General features: G+C 45.6%; 1 protein-coding gene across 1 annotated transcript in view; it reads right to left on the bottom strand.

Moving 5' to 3' along the window:
* LOC310668866 (large ribosomal subunit protein uL29-like) overlaps nucleotides 1-15,779 on the bottom strand; it is a 455,615-nt gene that overhangs the window by 115,831 nt on the left and 324,005 nt on the right. The window contains exon 2 of the mRNA XM_083422227.1: nucleotides 9,178-9,315. Within this exon, the coding sequence (XP_083278353.1) occupies nucleotides 9,178-9,315 (138 nt within the window). The remainder of the gene's footprint in view (nucleotides 1-9,177; nucleotides 9,316-15,779) is intronic.

Here is a 15,779-nt window from a genome sequence, read left to right as displayed (position 1 = left end):
AGTTCCCGCCCCCCACCAGGATAAATAAAGACACGAGACACCATGATATAAGGTTAAATGGGCGAATTAGGCCACAACTTTATTGAATTCAGGAATGAGAGGCATTGGCTTAGGCATTGGTCCTACCGACTATCCGTCTCCAGCCCATTTGCTGGAGACACGGTGAAGGGTTAACACCTTAGTGGGGGAGTCACCCGCCGAGGCACGTCAGCTAGGAGCTCCCCCGGTCACCGCTCTGGGGCGTGCCTTCGGCCCACACCTCCATAGGCTTCGGACAGGGCCACGCCCCCCGGAATCCTTTAACGGACCACCCTTCGTTCACTGGGGGGAGGTGATGGCGTTCCTCCCCCCACACACACATCCTCTGAACCCCTTCTTACCAATGCCTACCGCCACACGAGCGCACGCTCGCTGCCAATCCTCTCATGCCTGAAACCAACCACCTATACCCTTTGCTATATCCATCAGCCAAATGTCATTTCCAGCATCAGACAGATGCACGCCATCAAACCGGTAGAGGGCCTCACAGTTGAAACGTATGCCCGGGTGTTCAACCACCTTTCCGCCCAGGGCTGCCACTCTACGCACCACTGCCCGATCCAAGGCTCTCCTGGCCCTGTTCATGGCTATCGGGCACCTGCAGTCTCTCCGAACCTGCCTTTCCATCAATGAGGCCCAAATAATCGTGATGTTTGGGTAAGAGGCCTTAAGCTCCTCAAAATCACTAAATATGTGCCACTGCACGTCAACTGCTTTTCTGTAAGCTAGGTTATTCTCTCCCAATTGTATCAGTAAAGCATCTGGGGGGGCCCTCCACTGCTGCTCTGGCCTTAACAGCGAGCAACATCTCAGCCCAGCGCATGCCCCTCCGAGAGACCCAGGATAACGAGATGCCAGACGGTAAACCAAGGCGCGGCCCGAGACCGGAATTGATGGTGCGGACCCTGGCCCAATGCACAATGCTGTGCCCGATTATCCAAACACGTACCCCCATGTTTCCTGTAAGAAAATTGAAAGAACAGGCCATCGTCAGTTACACCCATATGATCCATCATAATTTTTTCTAACATAACGTTTGTAGGCATCCGATTTCCAGCGGCCTAAGTCCTTAATCCTCTCAGCAGTGAGGGCCAGGTGCATCGCTGTGGTGGCCGCCCCTATCTTACAGAGTGCACTGCGAAATCTGCGGGCAGAAGGCAGCATGCAGCCAGTGCTAGGCGCATGACACGAGTAAACTGGTGACGCGTCAGGGATAAGCCATCCGCATGAATCAATAGTGGCCCTGCCGTTAACGGCTTGGTGTCCATCCCAGTGGACGGTGCAGGGCCTATACTCCAAATATGCACCACAACGTCACCTGAAAGCCAAAGAAGGTAACAAAGCCAGGTCAGGTATACTGTGAACAGTCACAAGGACTTACGAGTAGATCATTATATGCATCAGACTTCCCTTAATGTATCAGACTTTCACTGCCCCCAAGTCATTCATCCTTTCAGTTGAGATTCCCAAATGCACTGCTGTGGTGGCGGCCCCAATCCTAAAGGAGTTAACCGCGAATTAAGCTGAGGGTAAACCGCAGGCAGCAATCGCCCTTCGCATAACGCGCGTGGACTGATGCCGTGCAAGGCCGGAGCCAACCCAATGTTTGAGGAATGGACCTGAGACGGTTGGTCTCACGTACATGAAATGTTTAGTGTCCTTTACTGCTGATCGGTTTGGAACATTGGACATGCAGGACTAAATTGGTCAGGTCTCTCAAACTACCCCGGGCAGCGGAATCCGGTTGGCCCATACAAACCACTTTGCCACTGCGCATAGCGCCAAAGGCAATGGAATATGCAGCTGTAAATAACTGGGCCTTGTCCTCGGACCAACAGATACTCCTATTATTATTATTATTTTATTTATTTATTTATGTATTTATTTATTTATTTATTTATTTTGGAATTGGCATAGAATATTTATTTATTTATGTATTTATGTATTTATGTATTTATTTATTTATTTATTTTGGGATTGGCATAGAATGTAATAAGTTAAGGGCCTTCTACCATCACTTTTAGGAGGCTGCAGCCTGCGCGAGCCCTACAGTGCCCTTCACACTAAGAAGGCCACACCATGGTCTCTGGATTAAACAACCTTACAGAAAAGGAGCTTGCCGCCTTTGTACAAAGAGTCTTTGCTGCATGACCCAGCACCCTCCAGTGTACAAAGTATTGCAGAGCTTCAGCCTTGGTAGGAGGTGTGCCAAGCCTAGGATTTTTTAATTTGCCTTGAGGTGTGTCAAGCCTAGCTTTATTATTATTAATTTATAAATTTGCCTTGAAACTCCATAAAGTCCACCCAAGCCTTTTTATAAGGTCTAAGCGTGGACGGGGCTGCTGAGGCTAATACTCCCTATAGGACATACGTTCCCAAGGCTCCAAAGGTGCTCCCAGAATGGCTGTGGCAATTTGCTGCGCCTGGGCATCTGTGATGCCCCAGTTAACCCCAGGGGTAAATTTAAGCACAAAAGGACAAAGGTCTGGGACAGATTTGCCACTCTAGGCGAGTGCGATAATTGTTTAGACAGGACACTGCCAATCGTTTGATTGTCGGTCCAGAAGCATACCTGGTGATTCCTGAACTCTTCAGCCCGCAAATGCCATTGTACCTTTCCATGGACTTTAACCCAACCTTCAGGTCCAACTTGACCACTTTAGAGAGGCACACTCAATGTAGCAGAGCACGCAATCCTGCTGACAGCTTAGCCAAATCACCCACACAAGGGGCGGCCAGGGGACACTACCCGGCATGCAAAGTCGAGGTGACCGAAGCGTGAATTTTACCCTGGCCAAGGGTGACCTTCTTGAGGGGAAGAAGTTGCAAAATTAAATTTTTAAGTGCTGCTAGCCTCTCCCTTGGTAGGCGGGATATCTGTGCCATTGTGCCCAATTCAATACCCAAAATAGGTTATGGTCAAAACTGGACCCTCTGTTTTGTCTGCCACCAAAGGTACCCCAAGCTCCTCAGCCAGGGCGGTGAAAGCCTCTAAAGGAGAAGCGCAATCAGGGCTATTGCTAATAATGGGGGGGAGGGAAGAGTTTAGAACCAGCTCTAAAGGGAAGATCCCAGTCCGAAATTGCACTAAATGACTCAAAGGCTGCACAAGCTACTGCGCACCCTATAGGCCTAGATTTGTCTATGGAATAAGCCCCCTCAAATCTAAAACCTAGCCATAGAAATTCCTCAGGGTGAATTGGCAGGAGACGGAAAAATCAACTCAATGTCTCACTTAGCCAAGAGCGCGCCCCTGCTGAACCTGCACATACGCTTTATAGCCTGAACAAAGGAGGCATATTTCACAGAACAAGGCTTCCGTGGTATTGCATCATTGACTGAGCCACCTCTAGGGTAGGGTAGGTTGTGGATCATAGGATACTCTCCTGGAGTCTATGGGGGGACAATGTCTAAAGGTGAAATGAGTAAACCCGCAATTTCTTTTTTGCAATAGCTGGCATTTCCTAAACTGATTCTGGGGGAGGGGGGGTCGCTGAGTTAGGGGGTAATGAAATGAGGATCTTGAAGCCATAAGAGAAACTCTTTCCCAGGGTACTTGTTGCCTCTATTTTAGGGTATTTATCGAGAAGGATTCTAAGAGGTGAGAGCTTAACAAAAGAGAACATCACCGTCAAGGGCCAAATTCATACCAGTTTGTGGCTGTTCTTTTTGGCGGGTCTGTGAGCTTTTCAAGACCCCTGGTGGAAATGCCGCCTGCTGCCCGGAAAGGGCTGTTTACCTTTAAACATGAAGACGCTGGGTGGTTCCTAGGCACTTCTCACATTCATGCGCATACTTACAATTTGGCCCCTGGCAAACACCCGTGTTGTACCCCCAGGAAACCTCATGGTGAGGGACTCGCTTAGCTTCAAATTCTTCAACTTTCCTTTTTCCACATAGGGACCCATAAGCTCCATCCAGTAATTCTGGTCGCTCGGAACCCAGCAGGTGGTGGGCAGCAGGAAGCTTTTCTGACTTGTCCTCGGCATCAGAAGGCTTACTTCTTTTGCTCTTCTTGGCCGAATGCTTCTTCTTTCTTAGACTTCTTTCTCCCTTGCCCCTCATTGGAGACTGGTGCTGTTCTGCAGCCGCTGATACTTCCTGTTGCCCCTGCGTCTCATCATCCGATGATGTTTCGGAGCCCCCCTTCCGCGGTAACGGCTGAGGTTGTGAATCCTGTAGAATACTGGGAAACTCTGGGGTAGACTGAGAGGCAGAAAGGTTGTAATTGTAAGCATGAGCCCTACCTCCCGAGGATCTGTCATTGGACCCAGGGACACGTAGACTGCAATTATGTGTGAGGATGCATAAATGGATTGCTACCCAAATGTGGAACCCTAAATAAGGAGGGCAAAGTACAAGGGAGCTCAACCAAGCTCCCCAGGAGCCCTTAAGCACTTTTACAAATTAAACAAGTGAATTAAATATAGCCTTAGAACTAGCAGATCTACTTTTTAAATATATAGAAAGGCTTATTTAAAAGTGAGTACATTTATTTAAAGTACTCACTATTTGTGAAGAGGCCGCAGTGACCATGGGCCAGAATTGTTGGTAAAAGGTTTCAAAAGCAGAGGAGACACTGACTAGGCCTGTGGGTTGCAGGGCACAGGAGGCTACCCTGACCCATCTCGGACACAGGACCCACTGTTGAATCATTGGCTGCTCTCAGCACTGCCGCGGTGGCCGCGGAGATGCCGGGGCGGTTAGGTGGCGTATCCGGGATGCATTCTTGGGTGAGCGCCAGAGTTGCCACTGCCACCTGGTCTGCGGGCTTATATTGCCTATAAAATGTCAAAAAGGCATTGAAAAACTGTGCCAAAGCCTGTGGGTTACTAGACACTACGAAGGCCTGAGGCCCCTCTTCCCTTGTGCCCCCCCCAGATATAGCGGCATTATGCCGGTTCTCTTGAGGAGACATAGTTTGATATCCTTAATTAGCCTGGTACAGTAAAAACAACGCCAACTAGCTTGAATTATATGCGTGAGCTGCAAGCAATTACACGGTAGTTCAGTATTGTCTTCACTGGTAAGTTTAAAGGACCCAAAGATGCCTAACCAATCTCTAACAAATTGTATTTAGCTGCAAACAATATCGCCGTAGCTCAGTATTATCCGCACCGGATAGCAGTCCAAAATACCAGCACATACCTGAAAGTAATGTATTTAGAGCAATACTGAGTCTATAATAAACAGAAGAGAACCTTTGATAAAGTGAGCAGCTATGCAGCAACCTAGAGGTAGAATTATAAATTGTAACCCAGCAATACAGCAATGAAAAATGATAAATTAATAGTAATAATAATAATAATAAATTTTATTTATATCCCGCCCTCCCCAGCTGAAGCCAGGCTCAGGGAGGCTAACAACAATCAAATAATAAAACAATCAAATAATCCAACATTCTAAAAACTTATGCAACAACCTATAAGCAAAACGAAGCTCCCAAGAGCCCTTAAGCACTATTATCAAAATCAACCAAATGAATTAAATTGCCAGATTAAATATATACTTATAAACTAACAGATGAAATACCAGAAAGATGAACGTAGAAGAGACATGAGCTATTTACTTTAGATTCCCTATAAACCTGTATGCAAAGCTTGCAAGAGATTGCGGGCGAAGAAGCCCTTTAATAAATCAAATGATATAAAACCCGGATCTCTTTTTCCTTATAACTATGAATTGACTATACCAAATTAAAAACTTAATGCCTAGGTAGAGAGTAAATGACACAGACCCACAAAGCACCGCAAGCTGAATGAAATAATTTGACTTCCATATACTGTGCACTAATGCTTCAATTTAATTTAAATGAGTTTCGTAAATTCCCAGAATGAAATTCTTAAGAGTGTAAGTATAAACCAAAGCAGTCAAATTAATTAGAGGATATTAATTCTACGATCAGCCTAGCCAGAGACGCTGTATCCAGCTCTATACTGTACAAGCTTATGCACCAAGAGGAGGGGCTCCCTGCAGCCCCTTGTGCGCTCTTATTTAAGCTAGGCTCTTTTAATAATTGCGCTATCATCCTTTGTTTATATTGCTTATGTTTATGTCCTTTGTTTATATTGCTTTGCATTAAAACCAACGAGAAAGTGCGGGGCACTCGAGAAGGAGATAGCTCCCACGTGGTTTTGCCTCTCCTAAAATGGCTGCCGCCGCAAGGCCACGTGGGCAATCAAAATGGTGGCCGTAATGCGTTCCCATTGCCTAGCGCGAAAACACTACGCTAGCCCTTTAACACGGAAAAAATTCCGCAGCCTCAAGAGCCAAACCTACAGGCATTCCCCACGTACCCCTTATGGACGTTAATTATCTCCCTGGTTTTCTCGCCGGTAAGGCTTAAAAGGGAGGGTTTGTAAAATTACTTCCCACGTGGAATGCCTATAGTAAAATGGCGGCCGCCCGGAATGCCGCATGGGCGGATGGAATGGCGGCCGGGGCGCGCTGGTTGCCCGGCAACGGCGCAGCAGCTTCCGACGCTTTCCAAGTCTAAACTTCCGCGCGAAAATAAAACAGCCTGTAGAGGAAGCGATGCCCTGCGGAAGCCCCTCACCCCCTCAAGCATGCTGCTGAAATGATTATTTTACCAGTAATTCTGCCCCTCAGCCCGGCAGGAAACAAACACAACCGGCACAAAACGCAGCCCACTCTCCTCCCGCAGCTGCCGTTCTGCCTAATTGCACCACGCTCCCCTGCACAAACCCCTAGCTAAAACCTGAAGCCCCAACAGCAAAACCTGATTGGATGGGTGCGCTGCGTCCTCCGAACGGCCGTGGAAATAAGGAAGAGGAGCCAAACGTTCTTCCTTGAGCTCCTTGCAGAACAGGCAGTCAGCAGCCGAGAGCACCAGAAAAAGCTTCACAAAGCTGAATAACTTCCTCTGAAGGGGGCATGCAGCAGCAGGCACGGCAAGCTCCTGAGGGCAGGGAACTTGCACTGAAACACAGAGCTCCCTGTAAAACTGTAGACGTGAAAGAGATGCTGGAAGGAAAGCACACAAACACACACAGTGATTTTAGCTCAATTACAGCAGCTGGAATGGAGCGCAAAGGGGGGAAACCCCCAGAAGGAGAAAACCCCCAAATTGGTTTCAGCTCCAACTAGAGATAACAACTCCTGAAAATCAAGCAGTTTAGAAATCAAGCAACCCCAGCAGCGAATGCTGGAAATTCTCAGTAAAAGAAAGGGAGCTTTTTCTGTGAAGCTACAGCATATTCCACGAGGTGCCCTGCAGCTCAGGAACAAAGGCAACAAGGAAGCAAGGCAGGAACGCTCCAGGCAACGCAGATAAGATCTCCAGGAACAGCTGATATGCTGGAAACAAACGTGGGGTCCCAGCCGGCGAAAGGAGGGCAAGCCTCCTCGCACCGGCACTAAATAGGGGCAAGCCCCCGGGATTCCCATTCCTATTCTCGCGGGGGCTAAGCCAGCCCCCGCTCATGTGGGGTGGGCGTGACGCCCGCAACCCCACCTCCTGGGGCAAGCCGGAAGTGGCTTTGTGACTCACAGAGTCTGCGTATTGCCTGTTCACAGGAAGTTTATGTTTTGTCTATTGCTTTCGTTTCTCTCTCTGTGCCTGAGACACCGAAGCAGGCAGTCATGTTTTCTTTGTTCTGACCAACGCTGAATAAAATTGAAAATAATGCTCTCCTGTGTGCATCTTTCGCTGTGCATTATCTGCTGATAGAGCGTGCACCAACTCTGGAATGTGGCAAGCTATTTCTGGAGCTCGTGTCGCTAATTGAATGATACTGCGTGTCTAAGGGAGGTTGATGGATCGCAACGGAGACGACGAGGGGTCATAATGGACTCTGTCTCCCTGGCAGTATCCCAACAGTACCTACGGGACCGCCTCTCCCGCTATGCCCCACAGAGGACCTTAAGGTCCATAAATAGCAACACCCTAGTGGTCCCAGGCCCTAAGGAAGTTAGATTAGCCTCAACCAGAGCCAGGGCTTTTTCAACACTGGCTCCGGCCTGGTGGAACAGTCTGTCTCATGAGACCAGGGCCCTGCGGGATCCGATTTCTTTCTGCAGGGCCTGTAAGACAGAGTTGTTCCACCTGGCCTTTGGCTTGGAGTCAATTTGATTCCCTCCCCCTCTTTCTTTTTTCCTTTCTCCTCCTGTGATGAGGCTGCATTTTAATGTTTTAATGTTTTAATGTTGTATTTTAATCTTGTTTTCTAAGTTGTATTCATTCAACTTGTTTTTATTATTGGTTGTTAGCCGCCCTGAGTCCGGCCTTGGCTGGGGAGGGCGGGGTATAAATAAAAATTATTATTATTATTATTATTATTATTATTATTATTATTATTATTATCTTATTATTATCCATTTTTCTTTCGTGTTGTGTCTTTTAGACTGTAAGCCTGGGGCAGGGACTTCTATAAACCCGTGTGTTAGCCTTGTCATCTAAAAAGGTAAGTGGGTAAAATGGCTTCAAAGTAGTGCTGTACTAATGAGCTGTGGTGTCAGTTACTTGGGTGGGCCAACCCAACCTATTCAGCTTAAGAAATGGGTGAATCCAATGGTCCATTTAGCAATCTCCTATATTCAGCAGTGACCAACCCAACTTCATAGGGAGAAATCAAAAGCAAGATGAGTCTTTGCCCTCAACACCTGGTAATCAAAGGTGTACTGCTCCTGAATACAGAAGCTAAATTTAGCAGTCAGAGCTACTCACTGAGCAGAGGTCTGCCTCCATGGGTGCAGATTCATCATACATATAATGCCACTTTAATGGTCATCGCTTCCCTTTCCCCAAATAATCCTGGGAACAGTAGTCTGTTGTGGATTCTGAGAGTTGCTGGAAGAGCCTTAGTAAACTACAGTTTCCAGGATTCTTTGGAGTGGTGTAAGAGTGCTTTATATGTATTGTGTGGATGTGACCCATCAATTTGTACCAGTCTGAAACAGACACTCTCCCTGCTGCTCTGAGAGGCTGCCAGTTATGCATAGAAACATTAAAAGCTTGGCAGTTAGGGTTGGGGGGGAGGCAGCAAATTTAATCTTTGTGTGAAAACAACAAAGGGAGGGCTGCAAGCTTCCAACGCTGAAAGGCTCTGCTTACAAATATCAGGCACCCAGGTCCCCAAAATGTCAGGGCTTGTAGCACAGCTGTGGTGGTGAACTCACATGTTTGAAAGTTTGGAGGCTGCTCCACCAGTCACCTTGGCGACCCGCAGCTGAGAGAGTTCCACCCTGAGGTCATTTAGCTGCTTCAGCAGCTCTTCCTTCTTCTTCCATCGTAGGTCACGGGCTTTGATTTTGGCCTAGGAACAAGATTAAACATGGAATCAGAGCAAGACAGAGGAGTTCACTGGGTTGTACCCAGTTCTACTCAGAGCAGAATGTGTTTAACTAAGGTCCATTCATTTCAATGATCTACTGTAAGTAAATGCAGTCAATTAAGGCTGCTCTCTGTTCTGTCCTTGAAATACCACTGTATAAAATCTTCTTGAGGACCAAAGTTAAACTGCATACCACAATAAAAAAAGTTTTCTAAAAGCCCTTTCAAGTTTAAAAAACCCTCAAGTTGTTGGGAATTATCTGAGATACGTGGTGCTATTTCCATGGAGTTGTAGGAAAATGCCTATTCCCATCACAGAGCTAAAACTCTCTCTGCTCCCCAGGGCAAGAGGGACTGACTGTTAAACCACTCTGGGAATTGTAGCTCCAAGAGGAAACAGGCCTAACAACTCTCATAACACTTAACATACTACAGCTTCCAGGGTTCTTAGGGGAAAGGCATGACTGTTTAAAGTGGATTTAAAAGTATACTGCATATGGGGCCAAACTACACACTAGTATTACTGATCCCTGCCATCCAAATCAGCGAGAGGCTTTCAAAGCGGCTCATTCTGCTGTCTCAGGCATACAGGACATGAATTCTGTGGTCACCCCTGTATATGGGGTGGTGAAATACATGCATTTCCAAAGGAAGCATTCTGTGCTCCCAGTTAAACATTATGGTCCCCTCCAGATGTTCCACTACCACCAACCCTAGCAAACATGCCCAATGGCCTGGCATTACAGGAGTTGCCCCAGAATATCTTCAGGGCATCATAGTGGCTACAGCTGCATTAGAAGGTCTAGCTTAGGATAACTGGCACAGCAAACACTTAGATACACCAGATAAGATGTGGAACAATATTCTCTTAACATGCATTAGTAACACACAGTAAGGAACAAAGTTTGGATAAGAGATGTCTGAAAAACAGAAAGGCATTAACTAAAAAAAACCAAAAAACGGCAGAACATGGATATACTCTAAGCTACCTATAACATTACACAATACCTCCTGCTCTTACATCTCAGCCAGAGTGAAAATCAGCCCACAGATGTGGCAGAACTGTGTAACAGAGTACCTTGGAAAGTGATGGAATCTCTTTTGTTAGGGGTCTATACAGACACCAGGTAGCCACCAGAGACCTGGAAAAGCTGGAAATGTTGGGTAACTGAACCTGAGACCACCTGCAAGTGTGATAAGAATTTTAAAGTCTTAGATATATAAGAAATGTTCATAAATGTACCAACCAAGCACATACATAGATCAGCACAGGAAGACCGACCTAAAACCACTTTTGATTCCCAAACTGACCAAATGTTTTCTCTGCAAGGTCAAAGGAAAATGGAAAAGCCTCCCCATTGTCTTTTCCTTCACAAATTCTGTCTTAAGGGTATGTCTGTCTGTGTTTGAATAGGGTGTGAGCCTGTGACCTGGCTCAGGAACTATTTATCATTACAAAAGACTGGCCAGGCTCCCCAGGCAATCCAATCAAGTGACCATTAAACAGGTAACCTGCCAGACAGGAGATAAACAACGACAGGAGATAAACAAGGGACTCAGATTTCTGCTGTAGACCACCCTTTCTGTGATGTATGTACGATGTTTGTGGGGGTGGTCTTGCGCTCCAGGGCAGGGAATTTAAAATGTCTATATAAGGGCAGGCACACATTTGTTCTGGGGTCCTCCTCCTTTCCTGCATGTGAGGGCAGCACCCTGTTGACAACAGATCAATAAAGATCAGGCTTGCTAGCAGCTTTGCTTCGCAATATTTTCTGGTTGGCCTCTGTTATTTTCTCCTACCAATAGGGAACACATGTAAGGACTTTATATGGGCTCTTGGATACCCCATAAGGGGAAAAGGGCAGATTGATTTTTGTTTACAACACAAATAGCACCTCTGTTCCACCACTCAGTTTTGGGCCACACATGCTTTGAATTGATGCTGCAGACATACAAACTAAAATAAACTACTAAAGACAATCGGAGACACTGGACTGCATGAGTGTTACAGTTGCTTGAGCAGTCACCTTATCTCTATACAGATAACACTCAGACTCCTACAGGCTGGAGCAGAAGAAGCAATGAGCAAATTCCATCCCCTCCTTTCTGAAACACTGTCAGCAGATTCTTGCAATGGGAGGTGTCAGGGATCGTTTTGCAGGGGAGGGGGGAAAGACAGGAATGTACAGAGAGCCTCCTCCTCTGTTGAGCAGCTGTACTTTGTTAGAGTCGGGGGAGGAAAGGCCGTCGGGAGACACGGAAGATGAGAAAGGGAGGAATCCAAAGGCTGCTATCAGAGAGCGAAAAGAGCAGTCTGCGTCACTTAGTTTGTCACGGAAGGAAAAGAAAAGAAGGGGGGCTTCCGGGGTTTCTCTGCTGGAGGGGGAACAGGCGTGGGGCACTTCCGGATTCTGCTAGTGATTGAGACAGACATGCTTTGAAAACCTCCGCACTGTACATAGTTTTGCACTCAATAAATCCTGTAAAAGACAGGCTGGAGTCCCGAACTGTTATCTCCGCAAGCAGCCATTAATCTTTCTGACAGGAGGGGTGAAATATCCTCATCCTCCCTCTTTTCATGCCAACCATTGCAGAATCTAACATAACCGCAATTTATATACATACACCGAAAGTTGTTCCTTTTTAACAACTTTGGTTAAAATATCTGCAGGTATCTCTTTCCCCGGCATATAAGACACTTTTACAATACCGTTTTGGATACATTCCCTAGCTCGATGAAGTTTAATCTGCAGATACTTCGTCCTCAGCTTGCATCCTTCTGAGTGGAGCAACATTATACACGCTTTATTGTCCTGATAACCTTGAACAGGACAAGTGACCTTTACTTTTATATCATCAAACAGTAGCTGTAACAACTTTATGTCCATGGGGAAAGAGTTAAGGCGTTAAGTTCTGCTTCGCAAGAACTTACTGTTGCCTGCTTCCTACAAGACCAATCAAATAGGCATTGATTGTACAGATAGCACACACCTGATGTGCTTTTGCCATTAATTGTGTCACTGCCAAAACTGGCGTCGGCATAGATTTCAAGACCTCGAGATTTTTGACTAGTAAGTCTCAGTCCGTAATCCACAGTTCCTTTTAAATATCTCGCTATTCATTTCAGCACTTTCCAATCATGAACTGTGGGTTGGTTCGCATGTCTGCTGAGCAGATATACACTCACAGCAATATCAGGTCTTGTACATCTTGCTATAAAACTGAGTTTGCCTAATACACTCCTGAAAAGTGTTGTATCAGGAAAAACATCAGCATCAGCATCATGTTGATAACCTGAGACCATGGTGGTGTCTACTGCATTAGCATCGCTCAGGTTCAACTTTTCAATGATACCAGTGATTTTACGTGTCTGATGCAGCAAAACTTCACCTTGTGCATTTCTCTCTACCTCTAGCGAGAGTTAATTGCTGACTTTTCCTAGGTCTTTCATATCAAAATGCTTCTGCAGCTTTTCTAGAGTGCTTTTGTAGATATTCTCATTCTTCCACAAAAATAATATATCATCTACAAAGCAAATGCAGTAGAGTTTGTGCTGATTGGACTCTTTTACAAAAACACAAGAATCAGCCTTCCCTTGCTGAAAACCTAGGGAAAACAGCACTCCAGTCAGCTTGGTGTGCCAGCATCATGCACTCTGTTTTAAACCATACAGGGATTTTTTCAGCTTACAAACCATTCCCTGTTTTATCTGCACACCATCTGGCGGTGACATGTAGATATTCTCAGTGAGAGCTCCATACAAAAATGCAGTATTTACATCATGATGAGAAATGGTCATACCTTCCTCAGCAGCAATTTTCATCAACAGCCTAACACTCCCAAACTTTACTGTTGGTGAATATGTCTTATGATAGTCCTGATCAGGTATTTGAGAAAAACCTTGTGCCACTAGTTTGGCTTTGTATCTGACTATTTTTCCATTCTGATCAGTTTTTGTCTTGTAGACTCACCCGCTGTCAACACACTTCATGCCTGGTTCTGCTGCAACCAATTCCCAAAGTATCATTTTGCTTTAGGGAATTTAACTCAGCTTTCATGGCATTCAGCCAAGGTTTGGCATCCTTTGCGGACAGATTTTGAATCTCTTTGTAGTTGGCTGGTTCAAAAACCGCGCCAGAGTTGCTAGTAACAGCAGCTTTAGCAAACTCTTTGGAGAACCGCTTAGGTGCTATGGCCTTAGTAGTTCTTTCAGATCTATGCAAAACTCTCTGATCCTCTGGGTCTGGTGTCTCCTCCTCCTTGGGAGAATGACGACCTAATGTAAATGAAGGTGCTGTGTCTGAATAAGTGTCAGACTCATCTGAGGCTTTTGGACTTTGATAATCTGTGTCATCATCAGAATCTATGTTGGCATCAGCATTATCATCAGCAACAACAGAATCTACCTCTTTCTTAACTGCCTTTGCACCATCATCATCTGACATGGGATGACATTGAAAAATGCCAACTCTGTCCCATTTTGGATTACAATCCATGCTTCTGGTCAACCTAATCGCCTTTGTGTCAGTGATTAGCACACGATAGGAACCTTTTTCATAACCCAGAAAAATACCGTGTTCACCACGTTTCCTCAATTTGTTGTCCTGCAAAGTGTGCACCCATACCTCCGAACCAAAATTTTTGAAATGTTTTACATATGGCTTCTTTTTGTAAAGCATTTCATATGGGGTGCAATCAATAGCGAACTGATATCTACAATTGTACACATAAGAAAAACAGGATAAAGCCTCGACCCAAAAGGGATTGGGTAGGCCCGAATCGTGCAACAGAGGTCTTATACCTTGTTGCAAGGTTTGGTTCACTCGTTCACACAAACCATTTTGCCATGGACATCTGGGCGTGGCAGTAATGTGCTCTATGCCCTGTTCAGTGAGAAAACTCTCAAATTCTTCTGAAGAAAATTCTCCACCCCTGTCAGTAAACAAACAATCTTTGTTCTCATTGTGTACATTCCTAAGCTATGCACAAAATTGTCGAACCTTAGGGAAAGCTTCAGATTTCTTTTGCAGCACATAGACCCAAACATATCTTGAATGGGAATCTATCAGCACCATGAAAAAATGTGAGTTGCCTCTAGAGAGCACTAGAGGTCCCACCAAGTCAGCATGTATGACTTCATAAGGTTTCTTGGCTTCTCTCCCAGATTTTACACCTTTGGGAGCTTGCTTAGCCTTATTTTCAGCGCAAGAAACACATTTCATGTGGTAAGGACAATTTTTCAGTTTCATGCCCTCAACCATACTTGGCATTTTAGCTACTGCCTGGAAATGCAAATGACCATAAAGACGGTAGTACTCATGAATACATTGATCATGCAGCTTCTTATTCTTATCTACAGAAATGTTACAGCATGTCTTCTCAGTTGCTTCAGCAGCTGTACCTGTAACAATAGGCAGTTGATATAAACCATTAACACATTTGGTATTCAGAATGAGCTTGCCATCTCGACGAATTTCGCAACGAGATCCAGCAAAAACCACCTTGAACCCTTGATAATCAAGCTGAGAAACACTCAAAAGATTGTCCTGAAGATGAGGAGGATACAGGACATTCTTAATTGTTGCATTAAGGCTCTTTAAAAACACAGTTCCTTTAGCCAAACTTCTGAAAACAGTTCCATCTGCCTGATGAATTGCTTTCTCTTGCTTCTCAAGATGAACAAAGAGATCCTTATCTTTAGCCATGTGGTTGGTACAGCCAGAGTCTATGACAAAAAAACCTCCACCCACGTTGATTGGAGCAGCGTGAGATCAAAGCCTTTGATGTAGCTGGCCCTTGGGGATTTTGTCCTCCTCCCCCTCTGCCTTTGAAGTTGCCCTTCTTCTTTGAAGTTTTCTTACACTGGAAACTCATATGGCCTTGAGCTCCACATGAAAAGCAACGCCGCAATTTAAGAGCTTTAGCAGCACTTTCACTTTCCCCTGCTGCAGACTTAGGCACATTTTCAACAGCATTGTCCCGGCTTTCTCTAACAGCCTGTCTGCGATCCCACTCATTCTAGTGGTGCATATGGCAAATGCTGATTTCCATCCACCAAAACTGGCAGGACGAGCCTTGAATGTCCTACTGTATGCGGACGATGCCGCCCTATTAGCTACCTCCCCCATCGGATTAAGGAGGATGCTTCGAGCTCTTCATGAATATGAGATCCAACACGAGCTCCAACTAAATTATGCCAAGACCAAAATAATGGTCTTTGCTGCTCGACTGAAACCTAATTTATGGTCAATTAATGGTATTCCTTTAGAGCAGGTCAGTTGCTTCAAATACCTGGGTCAGGTTGTAAGATCAAATAGGTCCTTCTTGGCGCACAGAGAATACATAGCCTCGAACGCATCTAAAGCAGCCTTGGTGATTAGAACCCTGTACTCCAAGAAACAGGCACAAACTGTCAAAGTTGCTTTGCGACTCTTTAAAATGAAAGTCC

This window comes from Podarcis tiliguerta (genome assembly GCF_965153285.1).
Source record: "Podarcis tiliguerta genome assembly, chromosome: W".
NCBI classification, from domain to species: domain Eukaryota; kingdom Metazoa; phylum Chordata; class Lepidosauria; order Squamata; family Lacertidae; genus Podarcis; species Podarcis tiliguerta.
Note: the sequence above shows the minus strand (reverse complement) of the source record. Positions and strands in the feature narration are given on the sequence as shown.